The 22,401-nt window shown below is 43.5% G+C and overlaps 1 protein-coding gene across 1 annotated transcript in view; it reads left to right on the plus strand.

Moving 5' to 3' along the window:
* The first annotated feature begins 661 nt into the window (after positions 1 to 661).
* The window catches only part of LOC120839583 (venom metalloproteinase 3-like), a 28,858-nt gene continuing 7,118 nt past the window's right edge, over positions 662 to 22,401 (plus strand). Inside the window, exons 1-4 of the mRNA XM_040209897.2 lie at positions 662 to 704; positions 11,616 to 11,791; positions 12,303 to 12,395; positions 15,129 to 15,255. Of these exons, the coding sequence (XP_040065831.2) occupies positions 662 to 704; positions 11,616 to 11,791; positions 12,303 to 12,395; positions 15,129 to 15,255 (439 nt within the window). The remainder of the gene's footprint in view (positions 705 to 11,615; positions 11,792 to 12,302; positions 12,396 to 15,128; positions 15,256 to 22,401) is intronic.

A 22,401-nucleotide genomic window follows, 5' to 3' on the forward strand; every position in this document is an offset into this window, starting at 1 on the left:
ATTGAGGGAGACCGGAGACTGGGGTCGAGACTCTAGACGAAGCAGATGGTCTCCCAAGTTGAGACTTGCAACTAGTGTAAATAAATGCACATAGTTCTCTACAAGCAGTGCGTCGACCCGTCACTCAGCGACGTTCGTGCCACCACGCTCCAGACTATTGGAGCGGAACCTGCCTCCCACGCCACCGGGAAGACCAGAAACTCAACCCATGATCTCAACGTTTTGTGAATATTTCTTCTGTTGTTCTCATTGTCGACATCATAGGTTTGAAAATCATTTTGCATTGGGCACAATTCACCTTTTGGACTTCCTTCGAATAAGGATTATTTTTTTCTGTTGTTTCTCACTACTGAGTAATTATTAGCCCCTTCCAATTATCGACTCAACTCGAAAGCTTGTTGGGCACGTGTGTTCTTTAAGTGAGAGTGTCTCGGGGAAGAATATATAGTGGCATTTATATCTGAGGTTTTTTTTATTTTAAAATGTCATTTTTTCGTAATTCGCGAGTGAGTGCTTATGTGCTTTTCTGCAGTCAGTTCGACCTTTTAAGAGTAGGCTTACAAAAGCAATATCCGGGTAGAACATATTTTATAACGAAGGGACAGTAACGTCGTTTCGCAGCAAGCCGATCCACTTGACTTGTTATTCTCATTAAGCCATTATGAAAATTATCAAGATATTTTTTATTCTGCACAGACTATCATGTGAGTGCTCCAGTTCATAAATTGTATAGGTAACGACCTGTGTACATATTACTCACTACTTTCTGGCTGTTTTTAGGACCGATTTTCTCTTCTCATTTGTATTAGTCTGGATAGTAATATCTCTCAGGATATCAAAAATTGGAAGGGTTAACAAAGTGTTTTTGAAGGAAAAACAGGGCTAATATTTGTGACCGATATCTTGATGTCTTTATCAAATAAAGACGGTGTGGTAAAAGCTGGCAAAACTATTGTGCGCCAGGTCCTCGTGAAGACCCGGACTTCATAAAATGTAATCTATATTCAGTCTCCATCATGTCCTATCCTCTTGACTGCTGGCCGAAAATCACCCTAACAATACTATTTTCTAGATAGGATGCTCTGGCTTTTCGTAGCGGTGGTCCGCTTTTCAAGCTTGGAAAACAGCTAAATATGATATCTTAAAAAAGGCACTCATCGTTAATCGGAGGAAATAGAAGTAATGCCAGTCTGTCAACTTGAACCGTTTTGGTTTCAGAACAGACCCCTTTCGAGTATCACGTGCGGGTAATTAGAAGCTCGGAACCACTGCACAGTAGCGGAACAACTGACATCGTGAAACGGTCGAGTCATTTTTGTAAGATACCGAACGTCTGAGCGCGGCCAACGCTAGGAGACGACGAGCCAATCACACATCCTCGAAAGTACAACGTCACTGCGCTCGTAACCTTTTTCTGTGGACACTCTTTTGCCCTCTGATCCAACCAAACGCATATACTGCGACGAGACGTTGCGGATTTAGTCCGGCATTGCGGGGGCACGGTGGACAGCTGCCAACTGTGGGCAGTCTTTCGGAAGCTTCCGCCGCGGTTTTTTGACACGCCATTGAAATTGTCTTGAGAAGCTTGTGATAAGTAACCAGGATCGAAACTCGTGATGTCCTGACGTCACAGAAAGGAACCACAGCCCAATTTTTCTTTTACGTTATGTTATGTTACGAAATCTTACCCCAGTGAAAAGTATTCTTTCTATGAGAAATATTTCGGTTTAATAAACGCAAACGATCAATAGGATCATATAAGAACATATGATAACTATAAAATAATGTATAATAATCTTTAAGTAGGGATGTCACGACCCTCCCGAAGGTCGAATTCGGCAATTCGGGAGCCTTTCAAACCTCCCAAGGGTTCAATTTCGCTAAGTTCGGAACCTACGAAGCTGCCCGGATTTGAATTCGTAAAGTCCGAAGTCATCGAAGTTTTAAAATTTCAAATTCGATGGTTTAATTTCTTTCTTTTTTTTTTTTTTTTTTTTGAAAGATTGAGGTTTGCAAAATTTGATAACTTCGAGTTGGCTTGAGAAGTTCAAGCAAATTCGAAATTATGGAAAACTTTGGAAGGTCGGATTTTTTCGGAGCCTAAGCTCACGAAGTTCGAAGTCTCCGAACCTCACGAAGACAGTAGTTCTAGAAAATATTGCGAGCTGAGCTCCTGAAAGTTTTCAACGAATTTTACACGTGCCGTAAAGCTCATTTAGTGTTCGCTGGTGGAAAAGACGACGCTCACTAGGCTCTTTCTGTGGAGGTGTATGGATCGCGGGACGGAGAAAATACTGGTTCACAGGCGAGAATAGAATTAACACAGGACTCGACACAGCGAGAGCGAAAGCAGCACTCAACGACTAAAGTCGGTGCCCCCAGGAACGCGGTTCAACAGGCTCTCCGGACGCATTCTGACCTTATTTACCTTAAAGCTACATCTTCAAACATAAACAAGGCTTTGTATGTACACTGGTCGGCGTACAGTCAGCCTAAATGCACACGCCCAAACACTAGGTATAAAATTTGGTTCTCAGCTCGACCGCTCTGCACTTCTGTCTGTATGTGCGTGTTTTCTTCCGATGGAGCGGCGATGGACAACGGGCTAGGCTCGCTAGTCGAAAGGCTCCTCCACGGTATGCCACGCGCACCGTCCATATGGGAGAAGGGTGCCCCAGATATACTACATTCAGCACTCTGCCTTCAGCCAAACTTCTGCACACTTTTTCTGCCTTTGCCGACAAAGGCGTGCACGCGCAACCAAAGCACCGCGGAAATCAGCGAGCTGGCGCTGAACGCAGAGCTTCTCTCAGCGATTGCGTCTCTCGCATTGCTCGCTTTCCGAAGCTAAAACAAACGCGTGCTGGGCTGTGGAGATCGCACGCTGGGCTGTGGTTTTGTAAGTATTAGAATGGTGTGTACACCATTCCAAGCTAGGGTGCCTTTAAGTGCACTTTGCTTGGGGTGATAAGAGTTCAGTAGCCGCTTTTCTTTAGTGTTTGCACAATCGTGTTCTTTTAGTTCGTTTTAAGAATATATTTGTATGTACATGCATTTAAGCTTCGGCTTTCCTTGACACAGGAAAGAAAGAATCAAAAGAAGAAAACACATCTCAACACACCTCATAAAAAAAAAATACTTGGTCGGAAAAACTTCTTAGGCTGTCAGATTTTACTCACCGCGAGAGAAAGAGAGAGAGAAAGATGTAATTTGCCTCTCACGAAGCATGCTATAATATTGTTCGCAGACAGTTTGTCCACTAACAAACCGAGAGACAGTGGATTGTCTTCTACGCAGCGAGAGCTGTGAGGTAGTGAGATCGGATGCAGGTCGAAATTGAGATCGCCTGCTTTTTTTTATGTTGAAAACTATTGAAACTCACGCTTCGTTTTGAAATCTCAAGTTGTTCTGATGTTGTACTCAAGCTGACATCGACCGGTGGATGAAGGTATACTACGAACGAGCATCCCAGAGGCCTCGAGACAACTCTTTCGTGATTTAGGTATTGATGACACCTTCTCACCAAAATACTGTCCAATCGCGGAACGGCGAAAGGGTAAACATTTCTCCCTTGTAGATTACAGGCGCACAGTAGAAAACTGTGCCGCAACGTTAAATTATCAGCCAGATATTGCTCTCGCTTTCACTTTCACCAAAATCGGACACCAGTAGAACCTGAAGCCCATATCATTTCGAAGCGACAAAACGATTTGAGAACCGCGTGAAAAAATAAATAAATAAAACTGTGTTTATGCATGCCCTAACCCAAGTGAAAATTGCTGAGCAAGGATATTAAAAATATTGCCGCACGCGCAGCAAACGAAGTAGTCAGTGCGCTCGTGGCCTAACGGTTATCACGCTTGCCTTTCACGCAAAAAGCCTGTCCGCGGGTACACATTCCTGTTGAGTCTGTAATGTGATGTTCTGGTAAATTCGAGAACCGTGTTGTTGGTTCGAGGTTAGTATGTTCTACGCGCTGAACCCTCTACGCAGATTGCTTTAGAAGCCCACGCGTGCACTAAAAGTGCTCCGCGTGGCAAGCCACAGTCAGTCTCGCCCAGCGCTCCATCCTGCTGTTCCGCCGACTTCGACGTCCGTGACGCTCTGTTGTTATCTTCTATTGACTTTTTGTTTTGGGCGGGAGTTCGCCACATTAAATGTTTATTTATTGTTCTTTTGGTCACCACTCTTGACAATATGAACCATAAATAAATGGAGAATGCAGCAATTTTTATACGTTCATTAAATGCAAATTATAATTATTTTTGTGCAATCATAACTTATAAATACGTAAGCTATAGATATTTTCTCCACGCATTACCTGTTACAAAAAAAAATATTTCAGAACGAGCAGCGTTAACCTGAACTCGCAGCCAGACAAGCGGCCAAGTGATCGGGAGCCTTCATTTGCAGCCAGTGTTTATCGTAACGCCGCAACGTGGTTGGGAAAAGGCAGGGCAGGCGCTGAGTCGCACACATTGTTAATAATCGCCTATTCCCGTTATCACAGTGTTTGGGCACAAGGCACTACTCGAATGCATGCCGAGGCAATGACTGTCACAAGCCCAAATCCAACGCTCACGCGCAGCGCCTATTAGCCGCATTTAAATGCCGCCACTTCGGGTATCGCAATGATTAATGATAAGATCCTGGGGATCACATTGTTGACAACGTAAATGTGCGATTCCCACAGTTATGCCGTCAAGTTTGTTTTGCGAAAAAGAGACTGAAATAAAACGCAATTTTTTATCCTTGAAATTATGCGGCGACAAAGAAGGTTTTTGTTAAGTGGCCCTGCGTTCGAGCATACTTGGGTTTCACTTGTGCAAGTAATCCTGTGTTAAGGTCAGACACCCAATACCGTTGCACGGTCGTTCTAACCTCAGAAATACAGAACGGTGAATAAGAATAAAAATACTAACTGCTCAGCGTAGGAACTCGACTTCGAGGAGCCTAGGCCAATTGTGAAACTGACCTTTTGCCGAAGGGGCAACGTTGCCGAGTATGCATCACTGATCACTCACCTGCCATGCTCCGTGTGTGTCGTACCCGCACCCTGGCGGTCGCTGAGCCGCGGCTCCGCTAAGGCGTCGGTAGTAGCTTTAGCTTATTATATTCGTAGATAACAATCTAAAACAAGATTAAAGACGTGTTCCTTGCTACGGTTTTATCGTGTAGATGTATTTTAATCATCTCAAAACATTTTATTCAGCACCGTGAACTGGTTAGGGATGTGATGCTGTTGCAATGCGAATTGTCAATGGAAAATCACGCTACTCATACTTGCAAAATATTTCTTATATCACGAGCAATAACAGTCTGGACAGTTCGCCACTCTATATAGTTCGAGTCGAGTTGTTCTGGTTCACAAGCTAATGCTGGAGTTCAAAGTTTACATTAGAGCCCCTTAATATTTTCAGAACTGAGAGACAGTGGGTATTGTGAAGAGAGCAGTTCTACAAAAGGTACATATCTAGAGCAGGCGCACATGTTCTGCTACTACATTCTGTACACATAGGCGTTTATGTGAGTGTTTCGGGTAAAAAAAAACTTTCCGTAACACGAACACTGTAGATAAATTAATGTTTCATGAGGAAAGGGAGCTCTAGGCCACTTTGAACATAAAATCTAATGCCCGACAGCAAATTTAGCAAAGTAATGGCCCGAACATCGTCTGCCTCCGGCATTTTGCCAAAAGCAGTCGAGGCAGGATAATATTAACATGCAGTTCCGAACATTGTGGTAATGACCATCGTGTGTTACAGTGTAAAAATATATGTTAATAAGCGTTAACATCTGTTAACATGTTAGCAGATATAAATACGTCTGTGTTAACGTGTCAACGTGGAGTGCCTAACCTAGTGTGCAGTCTTCTCTCCTACGCAATTGAGGCGGAAAAGAGAGGGAATTATTAACGCAGAGCTGCTCCCCCATTCCCCGCCCTTTTTATTTCCTCCACCCCTTGCAAAAGTATAACGGAAAAGACTCGAAAAGTAACATTGTCTCTGTCCTGTCAATTTCTTCCGTCATGCCCTCGTTTTTTTTTTTTTTTTTTTTTTTTGCGTTATAATTTTGCCATGAATATTGACCTAATTCAACAGTCAATTATGATTTCGCCACCCCGCAGACCTTTTTAAAAGGTGCCATGAATTTCCCTTTTTCACAAGTTTACCTCATGTAGTAGCCGCTGCGTGAATTCCGATTTATAATAGTGACATACGCCAAAAGACTACGACAAGAAAGTGAGTGGCACACAAGAAAGTGCTTAACGTTCAACGAAAGTTTATTAAAATACACACATACAAATTGTAAAACTACACTTGCGCAAAGAGGATACACTTCGATTATGAACCTGAAGAAGCCGGATCACAGTGTTGCATGACTGAGGCTTGACCGATAAACGCATGTTGCTTATCGGAAATGGCCAAAGAAGGAGCGCTGACACTGACAGTCAATCCCTGTGATTTAATCATGAAAGCTTCATGTATGTCACGCTCTAGTTTTCTTTTAAAGCTCCCACAACCTTAAAAAATCTTAAAACGCAGAATCCTTAAACAAAACTAGAGTGTGATGCACATGATGTATTCATGATTAAATCACATGGGCCGACCGTCTGTGTCAACGATCATTCTTTAGCCCTTTCCGATAATGAACGTGGCTTTATCAGCCAAGCGCCAGTCATTCACCTGTGTCGTCCGGTTTCTTCGGATTGTTAATCTAATGCCCGTGCCACACCGGCAACTCGAATGCCATTTACGAGTGACATTTGTGTGACCGGCGAATCAGCTCGCAATCTATCGCGCGTGGAATGCGCCACGTTCAAAGTGTCGCGCGCTGATTGGCCGTCCGCTCAAATGTCATTCGTTGTAAATGAATGTCATTCAAGTTGCCCGTGTGGCACGGGTATTAATACATATTCTTTGCGCATATAAAGTTTTACCATTTTAGAGCCCAGCTCTTAGGGGCCCGATTCCGGCTTGAGCGGCGTCGGCGTCGGTGTTGCCGTCGGCGTCGGTGTTGCCGTCGGCGTCGGCATAACCGCGAGGACACGTGACCCCTCCCGAGGTCACGTGACCCCCCCCTACGGTCACGTGACCCCTCTCTCCCAGGGTCACGTGACCCCCCTCCCCCCGAGGTCACGTCGCCCCCCAGGTCACGTGCCCCGAGGTCACGTCAGCCCCCCCCCCCCCCCCCCGAGGTCACGTGACCACCCCCCCGAGGTCACGTGACCAACAATTCTTTATTTGAGCATTTTATTCTTTGTTCGAGGTTCAGTTTAGATGCAGCCAACGCTACGAGCTAATGGCATCGTAAAAAGAAAAATGCAGGTCACTGAGCCTTCTCAGTTTCTAATTGGTTTAGCGATGATAGGACACGTAAGGAAACATGCAGACATGCACAAGTTACTCAAAAAAGGTAGTTAAGTTAAGTTACTGAGTATCGACGCCATAAGTAATTGGAGTAGAGTAGAAATTACGCATTTGTAATAGTAATTGAGTAAACTACTAACTACTGTAAAAAGTAGCGAGTTACTTTGAAGTTACTTTCGAAATTACTTTTTTATATTTTTGTGGTAGCAAAATGAACAGCAGTTTTGATCAATCAAAAACCCTGCGAGCCTAAAATAAATGCAGTTTATTTATGGCTTGCGTTTTCACCAAAATAGTTTATTCGCTCGCAGAAGCAATTGGCTTTCAAAGTTCTTGATAGGAGAGTTTTCCCCTTTTCCTTCCAAAGGCGTCCCGAGCCAAGCTAAATAGACGTTCCACCGACGGGCTGGATGGAACGGCAGCGTTGAATTTGAGAAACAGGCTGTGCAGGGTCGGGTAAGCGAGTGTCGGCATCCTAGGTGTCCATGACGAAACATGTGAGGTTTGCCTCGGGTAGAGGGTCTTTTATAACAAACTTTCCTCCTTTCTTTCATCTTCGTCAAGTTGAGATTGTTACGACTGGCCCCTCTTTATTCCGACGTCGTTCTGAGAGTACGCTGAGCGAGTGCACATGACCGTCAAGGGTTCAAGTCTCGCGCTACGACGATGAGATCATCCGGACGACTGCGCGTCCCGTTGTAATGCTAGTGCTACGGTACTGAAAAAAAAAAAAAAAAAAAAGATTGTTTTGGTTTAACAGAAGGTGAACCGAAGTATACTTCACCGCTGACACCGGGTCCAACAAAAGGATCTCCCAAGGGTAAAACTCGCAATCCTCACCGGCGACTACAATATTCTGACGCGCCTGACACGCCTCACAAGTAAATAGTTTTTAACAAAGAGGAGGTCTCCCAGGCATGGATGGTCGGAAGGACGCGGAGGATTACGTGAACAAGCATCGGCGCTCGTATACAGTTGCAGCTGGAAGCGAGAACGTGCTCCCATGAACGGATTATCCGTACCAGGTTTTGTGCGCGAGGGGAGTCCGGCTTTACAAAGGCGTATGCGCTGACGACAAGGCGACCATGGGAACAGGTGCCCAGCTGCGAGGTCATTCCAGTGGCACCTCCCGTGGAACCTACCGCTTCAGTCAGAACTCACTAAAGACAGACAACACGAAAACAACAACAACTCTCGGAGTGTCCCCGTCTTTCGCGGTTGCACCTGGAGGCGCGGCGTCTGCGTGCATTACCGGATTGGGTCAATACCTGACCAAGGCTTGTTGTTCGTGCTTGTCGGTGTTATGTTTTGGCTGCTCGTCGCCACCTTGCCCCAAGGAGCCTTCCCGAACAAGGGGGCCCCTTGTTCGGGAATGCCACTTCATATGCCGGCGTCTTATTAATTTCTGTGCACAAACTTTCGTGATGGGCAAAATTAGCACTATATAATTTCGAGAGTAGTTAGTAATTTGAGTAGAAGTTACCTGAAAAAAGTAGTTAAATTAAAGTACTAATTACCCAAATCAAGTTGTAATTGAAAGTTACCAAGTTACTCGAAAAAGTAGTTAAACTACAGTAGTTTGAGTAGAGTAGTTGAACTACGTCCAAGTCTGGAAACATGACGAGTACTAGAAAGGTGCGCTGTAGAAGCTCTGTGGTTGGTCCTATCAGCAAGTAGCCTCGGCAGCGCCTGTACTTAAATGGACACTGCAAGAAAAAAATATTTGTTAAAATGACATAAATGGGACACGGTTTAAAAAAAAAATTCTCACTGAAGAATACTTTTGGGGGTATTATTGGGGGACGCCGTTAAACGCAATTTAGATAGAGGTCACAGCCCGCTCTAAGCCCCGCCCACAGATCATCCCCCCCCCCCCCCCCCTTTGCCACGAGACTGGCTTGGCTGCTACACCGAACGCGCTAACGAGCGTAGTGTCTCGCTTTCACGTCATCCGGTGCGTCTCGTCTGGAAGCCGAACACCCACTGATATCTATTGTAGTAGGCTGGATCGCGAATCGGGAGCACGTCGGTGTCGCCACCGGTGGCCATTGCTTGACACCAGACAATACACGCGAGTCTACGGGAGAAACGAACAAAAGTAAGAATATTGAAGCATGTACGCTGTACTCGGAGGCAAGTTTTTTATGGTGTGCTGCGAGCCTTATGTCGGGTGTTTGGAGATCGAATGGGTATTTGTCAAACGTTCGAACGCCGATTAAAAAGATCAAAAGTACCGAAGCACCTACGGCTCAGCTGGCAAGCTTACTCTTGTAGTGGAGTTAACAAAGGAACTTGCCATGAATGAGACCGTCCTCGGGGAAGCCCAAAAATTGATGAATGACAAAGAAGTTCCATCTCGACAGCGGCTTTCGGGGAGTGAGCGAATTCCTTGTAGCAAAGCCTTCGAGCTTGTCGTCTGCTAAACCACACTCAACGAAACTGCCACCGACGCCGCGGTAAATCTAGGTAAATCTCGCCTCGCTGAGCTGCGGTACAGCGGATTCACTCTCGTCCACAAAATATTTATTGATAAGAACGGCGAGGGCTGTCAGTTTTAATGCTTGCGCGAAGCTATTCGACGGGCTAATCGAAAAGAGTCCAAAATGTTTCAGTGCCGACAACAGCTTAGAAACGTGGGAAACGGCACTTTTTCTCGTTCTTCCCATAAAGTCCCGTGCATTAGCTGGTGTCAATCAATGGCCGCCGGGGCGACACTCGGCCCCAGCTGCCGAGGCCGCGGTGCGCGATCCAGCCTACTACAATAGAGATCAGTGCGAACACCGCCTGCTAGTCGTGTGAACAGTCGAGCGGCAGCCTCCGGCATTCTCTGCTATTTCACCACCGCCTATAGTCGTCTGCAATGTCATGAGGCGCAGACAAGAAGGCTGCACGTCTGCGTCCGTTTTTGCCTCCGTCCGTCTGCTATTCATCCCCGCCTGAAAACGTCTTCGACGCTAAGAAGTCGCTGCCATGAAAGCAGCGTTCTGGCAATTCAATATTCTCGAGCCACGGTCCAATACACATGTTTTTCAGCGTGTGTCGATGTACTCACTAAGCGACCGAGACAACTAAAATATAAATAAATATATATATATGGAGTCTTTCTAACTTTACCGTTCTTTTTTTCATTTTTTTTTTTCACCTGGCAGCCGCGAGCAAGGTGGGTGAGCGCCGTATTGCAAAATTGAAAGACGACGTAAAAATATTCAATTGTGGTAGACCAGCTGCACTCCAAAACTTAAAAGCTTGCCTTTCGAGGCGCGATGACGAGAACATGCTTAGACAAACTTGATGCGAGCTGAATTCCAGATTGCCTCCAACCAAATGGCTAGCAAATACTGTGCTGTGTAGGTACCCTCTGGGTGGTAAAAAACATGGTCGCAATCACGACGGTTGCACAATGCATAGAACAGTGGGGCCGTTTTCGGGAACCAACATCTCTATTCAAGATCAACACGCGCAAACAGGGCAGATCAAGCCAGATCAAGCAACATACTTGACGCGAGACGCCAGGTTTACGCCAGACCCGCCACAAAAAGAGCTCTTCCGAAGGCGCGTACTTGTGACAGTTGCTTGTGGCAAACTACGTCGGTTAAGGAGATCTTCGTGTAAAATCCTCGGTGAACGCAAAACGACTAGCTCTCCTAAGAATAGACGAGCTTCACGAACACCGCTCGTTGAGCACTCCGCAGCCGCCAGCATCTATGATCGTTATCGTTATTGCCGAAAAGGCAATCGTGGGATGATTTTTAAAGCAATAATGACTTAATCTGAACTATTTGTTTTCCAAACACAAAAAAAAAATATATTGTGGACTAAAATACTATTACGGCACGGAGCTACAATTTTACAACCGACATTTCACGCGTCAATCATTTCTCCCATGAGGGCCAAAAAAATGCTTCTTTATCTAATCACCGGTCAGGGCCTAGAGCAGGGCTACCCTCCCCCCCCCCCCCCACCCTTTTACATTAAATTTAACAGCGAAAATATTACTAAATTTTGTTATTTTTGTGGAAAAGTTGCTGTTTAGAAAACAATTAAAAATCGCATCTTTTAGTGTATTTTACATCTTTTTTTATAATAATTGCTTGATTACATGCTACATTCACGCGCAAAATGAATGAAACTCAGTTTATCTCTTTTTGTGATATTTTGGGTTCTATCAGCATTTAGATGAAAGCCGCATCTCGATTCAAGCATTGCTACACACATACATACTGATTCTTCGTTTCTCCTACTTAGGTGTATTTCCAGAGGAAGCTATTGTGTTCCCAAGACTGCTCGAAGAAAGGTCAGAAGGAGGGAAGCAGATAGTTCTGGTTAACAAAGACTTGCACCTTGAACTGCAAAAAGCCTCAATATTAGCCGAAACAGTTTTGATTGAAGGGTTCTCTGAAAGAAATTTCGCTCTGAGAATGGTAGGTTGCATTACTAAACTGTATTTATTTGACGTTTATTGCTTAAAACAATTGTATTGGAAACAGTAGTAAAAAAAACTGAGCACTGCAGTTTCTGGATTAGTATGTAAACAGTTTATTGTTACAGAGTAAACTGGTATCGCAGTATTTGCAGCTTTTAGGTTTCAAACATAAAAGCCCAACTGCATTGAGAACAGATAAATTGGTTGTAGGCTATCTGTCATTTACACTCAGTATTTATAATACCCCGTGTTCAACTGCTGTGAATGTGGCGATGGCTGTATTGAGGGCTGAAGCTGGTGATTTCTGAAAACCTGCTACATTTGAGCTCGAATCAAACAAAATATTGACTGGAATTATTAAATTATTCCATTCTTCCTTTTTTTTTTAATTTGGGGCCCAAAGTGTGAATATTTCGTGAAGAAAATACTCCACCTTGAAGAGTCAAAACATCTGCCGACCGAATTATTTCGGTGTTTATAATGATAAACATTGCATTTTTTTTTTCCAGAAAAATGGAACGGAGTTGGAGGAAAATCTATACGAAGACAGAAAGAAGTTTGCTTCAGTCATAATGATCAAGAATGACGAGGGCATTACATTGGTAAAATAATGGTTTTAGATTAAGTACAATAGATTAATAGCATAATGATCTTACCTTGTAAATGAAAGAAATCGGATGTACTTCTCTTGAACGTGCCACACCCTGTGCAAGTGAATGCGTTCGAAGGTTAAGTTTACGGAAAAACGTACGGGATATTCGAACCTTGTCTACACTTGGGAAGTAATTCGCTTTGATTTATCGCGACGGTAATTCATGATGTATTCATTTGCAAGAAAACAGGAGCGCCACTGCACGGCCCATAGCAGATGCATTTCGAATAGACATCTTGTATGGCTGCCGACGTGTGTTTAAAGTAAGTGTCAGCTTTCCTAAGCACAGCCTTATACAAAGCTCTTGAGTTTGGGATCTGCAGCTGGCGTTTTTGTTACACAAGACTTGTACTTCTAAAAATATACTTGCACTCGCCAGAACAGCCGCAGTAATCTAAATTCCAGTACATCTGTCGAACGGCCATCGAGCGAAGAGCAACGTGATAATAAGAGAAGCGTAGATTTCTTCTGAACTTCTCATGTAGATTTTATTAATCACTGGCACTGATGTATGTCGTCCCGTACCACTGATCTCTATGACCTTTTGCTGGATCGCGTTTGACCAGCTCCGCCTATGCACGGGAATGCGGCCACGGTCGGCCTTCTTTTTGGTAGAGTTATATTATCTCTAGCGATCATAGTAATATGGCGGACAGCGCTATGGCGGTAGGCTGCTATAAAATAGCCGTGGGTCTAGTACACTGTACCCTGGGTAATATTTTGTGCTTGATCGAAGTTGTTTGACGAAGTAGATTCTTTAAACCCGGTGTCAACGGTGGCCACATGTTTGAGAACCCGGCAAAAGTTCTACGAAAGCGCAGTACCGGGGGAAAGCAGCGCAGCTCGCATCAAAAGCAAGCGCCGGTACGGCGTCTGCTTTCGATTCTTCTTTCGATGCGATTTTCGATGCGTGCAGTGCTGCTTTTCCCCGGTGCGGTGATTTTGTGAAACTTTCAACGGGTCTTCAAAGATCGAGCTACCGTTCACGCCTGGTTTCAACAATATGGTTCGTCGAACAATTTCAATCGAAAACGAAATAGAACCCACGGCTATTATCATGGCACCCTGCCACCACAACTCCCACAACACTGTCTGCCATGGATGGATGATAGTGGCTCCACCAGCTGTACATTGGCTAGAGGTAATATAACTCTTCCAAAAAGGTGGCCGCCAGTGGCAGTATTTGCGGAGCGGGCAAACACGATCTAGCAAATAAACACAGAAATCCCGTACTGAGTTCTGGAACACCGAACAGACAGGCGAACGCAGACTCATATTACTGTTTGTAATATCATAATTCTTGGCTTCACTGTTTCGGTGAATAAGCATCACTTTACACAAGGCAGGATAATTTAAAAATACCCGCCTATATGCCCGTTTTGGGCGAAGTATAGACGAGCGGACTGTTGACAAACAAATCCGCCAGATATGGGCACTGCGCGTGAGCAGAAACCAGATTCGTGTGAACTCAAGCGTCCGCGCATGCGTCACGCCGACTACGGGGCCACGGGAGCGGCGTGACATCAAAGCCACATGTTGGTGTATGTAGCCGTGTGTTTCAATGTTTTGTTCCGCAAAAAGATTGATACGACCAAGTACCTAAGAAGCCACAAAGAAAAAAATGCAAGACTTTTACAACTCCCTGTAATGCCGAATTAGAGCGCAGCTCTTGAGGAGAAGGAGGGGAGGGTACGGAAGGGACGGTATGACCCTCCTCCTCATCCGTCACCTCTCCTCCTTCCTCTTTACCTACACCTCCTGTGCTCCCCACCTCCTCCCCTCTTCTCCTCCTCCCTCCTCCCCCTCTCCCTCCTTATCCCCCTCCTCTTCTCGCTCCACAGTCTCCCTCCTCCCTCCCGCGCGGTAGCTTATGGAAAACATCACATAATGCAACGCGCGCGTCACCGCGGTGCATTATGGGACGTTTCCCATAACGCACCTCGCGGTTACGCCAACGGCGACGGCGACGCGTTACGGTTATGCTGACGGCGACGGCGACGGCATCGTGTCACGCCGATCCGTTACGCCGACGCGTTACGTTTACGCTGACGGCGACGCTGACGCCAACAGCGACGCCGACGCCGTTTAAGCCGGAAAGGGGCGCCTAGAGCTGCGGTTTAAAAAGAAAGCTGTGGCCAAACTTGCGCCCGAGCGACTAGATCTTTTTTCAGCACTGCACATCACTTTTTTCTGTTCACCGCTAAGACGACAGTGCCGTGGAACCTACGTACCCAAGGGACGAGCAATTCGTGCAACTTTCGACATGTGATCTCTCTACCGTGCGAACCCAGGCGCAGTGATCGGTCTCAAGTGATGAAAGGAAGGCGGTTCGTTGGTTCGGCGAATGCGTAGCACCCACTACATTTTCAGATTAAGGATGAACAGAATATAATGAAATCAAAACACCAGATTTGTGTTCACTTACTTTAGAGAAGTTTTATTAACAAAGTAGTGGGAAAGTAACTTGTGACGGATAAGGAAAATAAATTTGTCGAAAGTAACTGCTAATACATCGATGTTAAGAATGAGTAATTAAAAATAGTATTCAAATACAGTATCCGAGTGTCGAGCCAAAATATGTGAATTGCAAAACGCGTGATCTTACGCCTTAATATATTGAGCTAGGTATAAAAAAGTCATGATAGAATTACGTCAAATTTCTGATAAACGTGTATTCTTTTAGGAAGGAATACTTACTGAACAATTAAAAATTGAGCCCTTGCCTATGATGCAACGAATGCCTGGGAAAGGACTACCCCATAGGATTTCACGGATTGAACTGCCTCCTTTGGCCACGGCTTCTTACAGTGGTATGCATCACGAATGTTTTTACTCGCTAACATGCGTCGACAACAAAGGCAATTGTATCACTTATAATGTTTGTACTTTATCGTCCTTCATGACGCGTTAATCTACTACCCAATTTAATAAAAACCAATAAACAGTCCGATAAAGTTTATACCGTAAAACAGGGCTGGGCAGTATCGCGATACAAATGTATCGCAGTGTTTCTATGTCGCATCGTACAATGACTGTCCGGGTCATATCTTCGCTAACTCTGTAAATAATATATCTGAAAGCCCGGTTTTTTGGAGGAACATTCAGCTATTTGTGAACGCTGTAGCTAAAATCTCCTAGAGATATAAAATATACAAGCTCGGAGGGTGGAGATTGTCGAAATTTCACTATAGTAATTTGCACAGTGGCTAGTGTCACACCAAAGCAGGCATGCGGTTTGATTTTTTTTGTTTTGTTGCGTATATTTTGTAGTCAGTTTGCGAAATGCACACCACACATTTAAAATTTGAACAATATTTCTTTGTAAAACAAGAAATACGAACCACGTAAAAACAAAAGCGTTTTAGAGGTACTTTCGCAAATTATTTTGCAATAAACACCTTTACGCAAAACTTCGTTAAATATTTTAAAATGTGCGTTTCGAAACGCAGCTTGTGAATATATGAAACATATTTGGCTGAGCCATTATTGTAGTATTGTTATTAATTCGAAACCTATGTAATTTCTCGAAACGTAGCAAAATTGCACGTCAATATTTGAGAAACTATCTTTTATTTCTTTTAAACTGTCCGTAACCCCTTGCAATATCATGAACTAACTTGAGATGGCTCAATATTTTGTAGCATATCAATGTGAATTGAGTAACCTGACAACAAACCTTCACTCGAATTGAGCTGGCTTGTCTTCGTTATAGGGGTTTCACCGCACGACGTCGGATCCGAAGGTACTCTCTAGAACTGACAAACTGTGTGCTGTAGTGCTGGTCTATTGCAGAGCGCAGGATGTCGTCATAGCTTAAAACCATGGGACTAGGAAGAATAAAAAACGGACAACAACACAAAATCTCAGAAACAGCTGAGTTCATGTGGACACACCAAAACGAGAAAAATCAAGAAACGAAAACATGACGTACCAAAGTTTTGAACTGACGTGGCTTGACAGGCTAAATCCCTACAACACTAGACACGCTTCCGACAACGAGCATCCGCCGCCGAGCACCCGCAAAGAAACTCTCCGCGAAGACTACGATAACCGACCGATTTCCTTATCTCAGGGTGTTAGATTGATGTTTTCTAAGCAGCTCGTTTGCCTGCGTTCACTTGTCAGAATGTCGTTTCCTTGTTTCTTGTTTCCTTGTTTTGCCTCCTAATGACCGCCACCCTTATTTCCAAAGAGTGTCGTCGGACGTCACTGATGCCGGCGGCTGCAAGCAATATGAATGGCAGGTCTGGAAACTCAAGCACGCAAACAAGGAAGGTCGGCCACCGCGTAAACAAAGCGAAAGAAGTAGTATCCGGGGGATCGCTATCTTGGAGTTCAACATTGAGGTAGAAAACAAACAACACCGGCTTATCCCTTTAAGGTGTAAAAGGAAGTGCAAGGAATTCAGAGAGAAATCGGCCACCAAGAGTACCTTTTCTTGCTGTTTGGATTTCACCACGCTAACAAAATACTTGGAGCCTTGAGAGAGGCATTCAGAAACTTTCGCATTAGCATTTAGAGAGAACATGTCAAAGAAGAAGTCTCTCGTTTTTTATCTGCAGTGACTGACATTCGTTATGTGCGCGCTTGAGTTTTATGGCAATCTTCCATTCATACAGTTCGCAACTGCCGGCAGCAGTGGCGTCCACCAAAAGTCCTTAAGAAATAAGGAGGGGGGGGTGCAACGATTTTAAGATTAAAAGAATATGCATCTCCTCATTTTTACGTTCTTTATCGCGTCCCGAGGGATGGAGAAAACATCTTCATTCAAAAATGTCGCGATTCCACAGCATAATCGGAAAGCAAAAGTCGAGCTTTTCCCCTCACCTGAAGCCGCAAGTGGCAGCCGAAGAAACTATGGCGAAAACATAAAGTGACTTCGATCGGCTCTAAGCTGCACCATAACGCCCGCTAATGTCACCAGAGAGAGGGAGATTAAGCGTCATCCGACAGAGCACACGGGAAGCTACACAGCACCCCGAATTACGTCAGTTGGAGGGGGACCGGGTGTGGCCCTGAAGACTGTGAGTGAGTTGAGGGGTGCCAGACGTGGCAATATTTATATTTTCTTTACACAACAACTTGGACACGCAGGCGAAATCTGTTTTCTGTTCTTTATTTTTGAAGTGTCAGAGGGCAACTTCCACAAATATTTGACCGAAGTCCGGAAATCATTGCACCTTCTTCTCCCCTTTTTTAAGAGGCAACACAAGGAAACAGAAAGATAAAAAAAAAACCTTCAGCCTTTCCACTCTGGGGAAGATGGAGATCCAGCGAAGCTGTACTATGGTCGTTATGAAGCCAGAGTGGAAAGGCTAGAAAGGTCGCCGCCATCTATGAGTCACGGTGGCAAGCAGGCAACCGGGAAGCCGGTTGTCTGATTGCCGCCGTCACTCATAGAGGGCGGCAGCTGTCCAGAGTTTCGTGTCATCATTTGTTTGCTGACAAACACGATACTGGAGAAACTAGCCCTGAACAGCTCCGCTGTGAAAAGACAAATCTTGCGACGGTATGAGTTTCCGAGAAGTGAACGCAGGCAAACGAGCTGGTTAGGAATGATCATAATCTTACGCCCTGAGATTACGAAGTTGGGCGGTTTTTGTAATACTGACGGAGAAAATCTTTGGGCGTGCTGGACGGCGCATGCTCGTTTTTGAAAGTGTGTCTAGTGCAGTAGAGATTTAGCCTGTGAAGCCACGTCTGGTGAAAACAAGTAGGCGACGTCATGTTTTGTTTTCTTGAACTTTTCTTGCTTTAGTGTGGTCGCATAAGCTCAGCTGTTTCCGAATTTCTTAGTTGGTTTGTCCGCTTTTTTACGCTTACCTGTCCCATGAATTTAAGTTATAACGAATTTATATGCTCTCCAAACGAGCAGCGCCGTTGCACACAACTTTGCCCCTTCAAGAGAGTATATCTTTGGAGCAAACATCGTGCGGCAAAGCCCCTTATAACGTAAACAAGCTAGCCCAATGGGCGTGAAGGTTTGTTGTTGCTTTTCTTAATCGGAGCTCATATGCTATTCAATATTTCGCCATCACAAGTTAGCTCAAGTTACGGCAAGGAGTTAGGGAGTGTTGAAAAGAAATAAAGATGGATATTTTTTTATTATTAACGTGCAATGCAAGCTTTAGAGAAATGACATTAGTTTCTGCCTTAATAAGAGAACTACAATATTGGGTAAGCAAATATTTTTTTTCATATTCAGTCGCTTCATTTCAAGACGCACATTTGATATATTCAGCGAAATTTGGCATAAACTTGGTTGTTGCTAAATTATTTGTGAAAATATATGTAAAACGCATTTTTTTACGTGCTTCGTATCTTTTTTTGCATAAAAATATATATTTTTATTCTTAATACTTTTTGTATGCATAATTGAACTTGTGAATAATATATAAATATATATATATATATTTATTTATATATTACTAAAGCCGGGACTCCGGCCGAAACATCGAAAATTAAATCGCCCGTTTTTGCTGTTTTCACTAAGGGTCTTTTCTTCTCAGTTATATATATATATACATATATATATATTTAACTACTTGCTTGCTTCGATGTTACATTGGTGGCTGTGCAAATGCTTTGATGAAATCACGGCAATGTCCACCCCTCGAGGTTCTCGATCTTGAATGAATGAAAGAAAAACTATAACCGAAAATTGATACGGAGCCCGACGTTTTAAGGCCAGTTCGGCCCCTTGATCACGTGTGACTGTTTTTTTCCTTGTCGTCGTCTTGCAAATTGCCCGGTGTTGTTGGCTTCTCTAAAACGGCCGTTGTCTCTGAAGCGTTTTATGGTTCGTAGCGCCTCGCGTGACGCACCGCAAACCGGACACGTGGGTACTTGGCAATGTCCCAGCTGACCGGTTGACGTTATTTTTGGTGTCCTGGATGTACCTTATATTCTTATATATCTCAGGGAAAAATGTAGGTACGGTGGCCACATATAACTAACTGTTCCTCCCAGGGGCATGGGTTTAACATGTATTTATTACAGAAATATGAAAAATATGGCCCGGATAGTCATTGTACGATCCGACGTGGACACACCCCACCGTTGTATCCCAGAGATATTTTTAAGTATCTGTATATCTGTATCGAGTTACATTAAAAAAAAATATTGTAGCATGCGTCGGTAGGGTATGAATATTATGCCGGTCATAGCTATTTCGTTAGAATGGCTGTAGAAACTTAACTGTCGGGATTTCACGATAAACTGAAAAACATCTTTTTGGCAATACTGCTGCATGACCCCATCTACTTGCTACATTCTATCGGAGTCATGGACGCCAATGTTTTTTATTCCCATTTTTTTAAATAATAGAGGAGAAATGGTGCTAACCGAATTATGCCGTATTCACTAATAATAAAAAAGTACGCTCGTTCCTCTATTAGTAGTTTGTTAAAACTAAATTTTTAACGAGTAAACATAATTTAGGTTCTCTTCAAAAAGACTAGTACTGATTTCACAACTCTGCACCTTCACACAAAAACAAAAAAAAAAACATAAAAACAACAGGACTCGAGGTTTTTTGGCACGAAAAGACGTGACGGCAGAAATGAGCAACCGGAAAGGGGATTGTCCCAGCTAAAACGGGACGTCCGGTCGCCCTAACCATTTGGGAGTAAATTTTGTTTGTATCTGCATTTCAGTATTGCGGGATACTTTTGTGCCGTTTCTGCCGAAGTTTTTCAAGATTATAAAGTTACATAAAAAACAAGCGTATCTCAGTATCTGCATTTTGTCCGTAAAATACACGTGTCTCATTGTTTGTGTTCTGGAAATCTTTTTTGAGTACCTCTGCCCATCCCTACCGCGAAACAATACAGCATTGTATGTTGAAATACCACCATATAATTAAACTCACACAGAAACACTTTGCATATACAAAGTAATTCAGGTTGGCGCACAGACTTTGGCCATATTCGGCAAATCGGGAGGGGGGGAGAATTCTTTTTTTTTTTTTTATAAATGTCCGAACTGTTTTTTGAGGGGGTGGAACCCATCTCAACCTCTAACCCTCCCCCCCTCCCCCACCCCCTCCCCTTTGGCGTTGGGCTGGGGAGCATACGAAACATTGAATTTCGAAAAGATGTCTTTGCAATAGCCTCAACAAAACATAACTCATCCTTTAATTAAAGCATTTCGCTACCTCATGCAAATAAATGTTCTAATACTTTACGGAAAACATTTTAATTTTGACGTACTAGATATTTGAGGGCGAAAGAAGACACGGTCATACTCTTGAATTTAAATATTAACGAACGTTTTGATATAGCATTTTCTCAATTATCCAATAACTTTGGTGTATGTTGGAGGTGTGATCACATATGCTGCGCTTACTAGCGTATGCAAATGTAAAGTTTCTAAATCAAACCTCTGCAGAAACACCATATCGCCCTTGCGTTCTTAAACCTTATTTTAGTAATTGAGGCGGGTGCGCATGGCACTTGCTTTTACGTTCCCAGCATATTTCTGCATTTCCGTTTTCAGTATTTTGGTAAATGGTCTTACAGTGACTGATTTGCACAAGAAGTGTTACATTCGTCGACAACAGACTCTTAATAAAGCTTTCAAAATGCACGCGATTAAGCGGGCAAGTGTATGGGATGTCTGTAGCGCTAATAGATAAAAGTTTGATACAATGCATTTGCTCAATAGAATAATAGTCGTCTTTTACTGCCCTCCATGCACTGAATGTTTTCATAAAATGCTCCAAACCGCCAAATATTTTTTTCCCAAGTATCATCTGTAAACTCGTACCGTTATCTGATGTTACTATATTATCGAATTTAACCTGGAAACGTCATATCGATATAATAATCGCCAAAGCTAACCGAATGTTCTGATGCCTACGACGAAACTTCAGAACGGCCCCCGTTAACTTAAAACTTCTTCTTTATGACACTCTTGTACGGTGGTCAAAAATGGAATACCCAACCTCTATTTGGGATACAAACCACCCCTTTCTACATAAATCTCTTGAACTAGTTCGAAATAGCACCGTTCGTTTCGTTCTGTCTAATTATAATCGAACAGCCGGCATATCATGAATGAAGTCCAGTTTGTTGTTGCCCCCTTTGTCATTGCGCGGAAAGTTTTTTCGACTTTGCCTGTTTCATAAAGTGTACCATCATCAGTCGCTGCGAGACCATTTCTTTACATCGCCTAACTATTACCTCTCCCGTCTGGACCCTCAGAATAAAGTTGGATTAACAGGCTGCAAAACAAACACTCTTTTTTATTAATTTATCCCGCATGCATCAAATGGCTGGAACCACCTTCCAGCAGATATCGCAACTATACCCGATTATTTTCTTTTTCACCAATCTTTGTTTACATATCTGTTCGATGAGCCAACATGAGTCATTTTAATTTGTTTATTTTTGTTCGTAACAGATGTTGCTTACAGCTTTTGCCAATCGCAGCGTATTTTCGATATTTGAATTTATTGCCGCGTGTTTTTTGTTTTGTCATTTTCTTTTATTTTTGTTTGCTTTGCCCCTCCCCTCTTCAACGCTTCGGCACTTGAGATTATGTACCATAAATAAATAAACAAAAAAAAGCATTCTCAGTTGAACAATTTTAAGCCCAATCGACTGCAACACGCAATGATAGTGACACGCTCTTCCAGCCGTAAGAAAATAATGATAGACGCGGTATACCAAATTATGCCGTCCATAGTGTTATCAACATTCTAAAGTGCGAGTTAAAAAGAGAAGACATCACATGACCAACTCAAGTAAATAAAAGCAAAGCACTTTCAATATTATTTCCATTTATCCGCGAAGACATTAATACATTTGCCATGCTTCAAGAATATGCTATCTGATACTTGAAAAAAAAATAAACATGATGATTGCGAACCAGTTAGCGTTTTCCTCACCAGGTGTGTGTGCATAGGGCGCGCACAGAAATAGCATTCGCGTCAAGCGAAACGCCGGCACATGTGC

The sequence above is a fragment of the Ixodes scapularis genome, unplaced genomic scaffold (genome assembly GCF_016920785.2).
Source record: "Ixodes scapularis isolate PalLabHiFi unplaced genomic scaffold, ASM1692078v2 PGA_scaffold11__112_contigs__length_91849675, whole genome shotgun sequence".
Lineage (NCBI taxonomy): Eukaryota > Metazoa > Arthropoda > Arachnida > Ixodida > Ixodidae > Ixodes > Ixodes scapularis.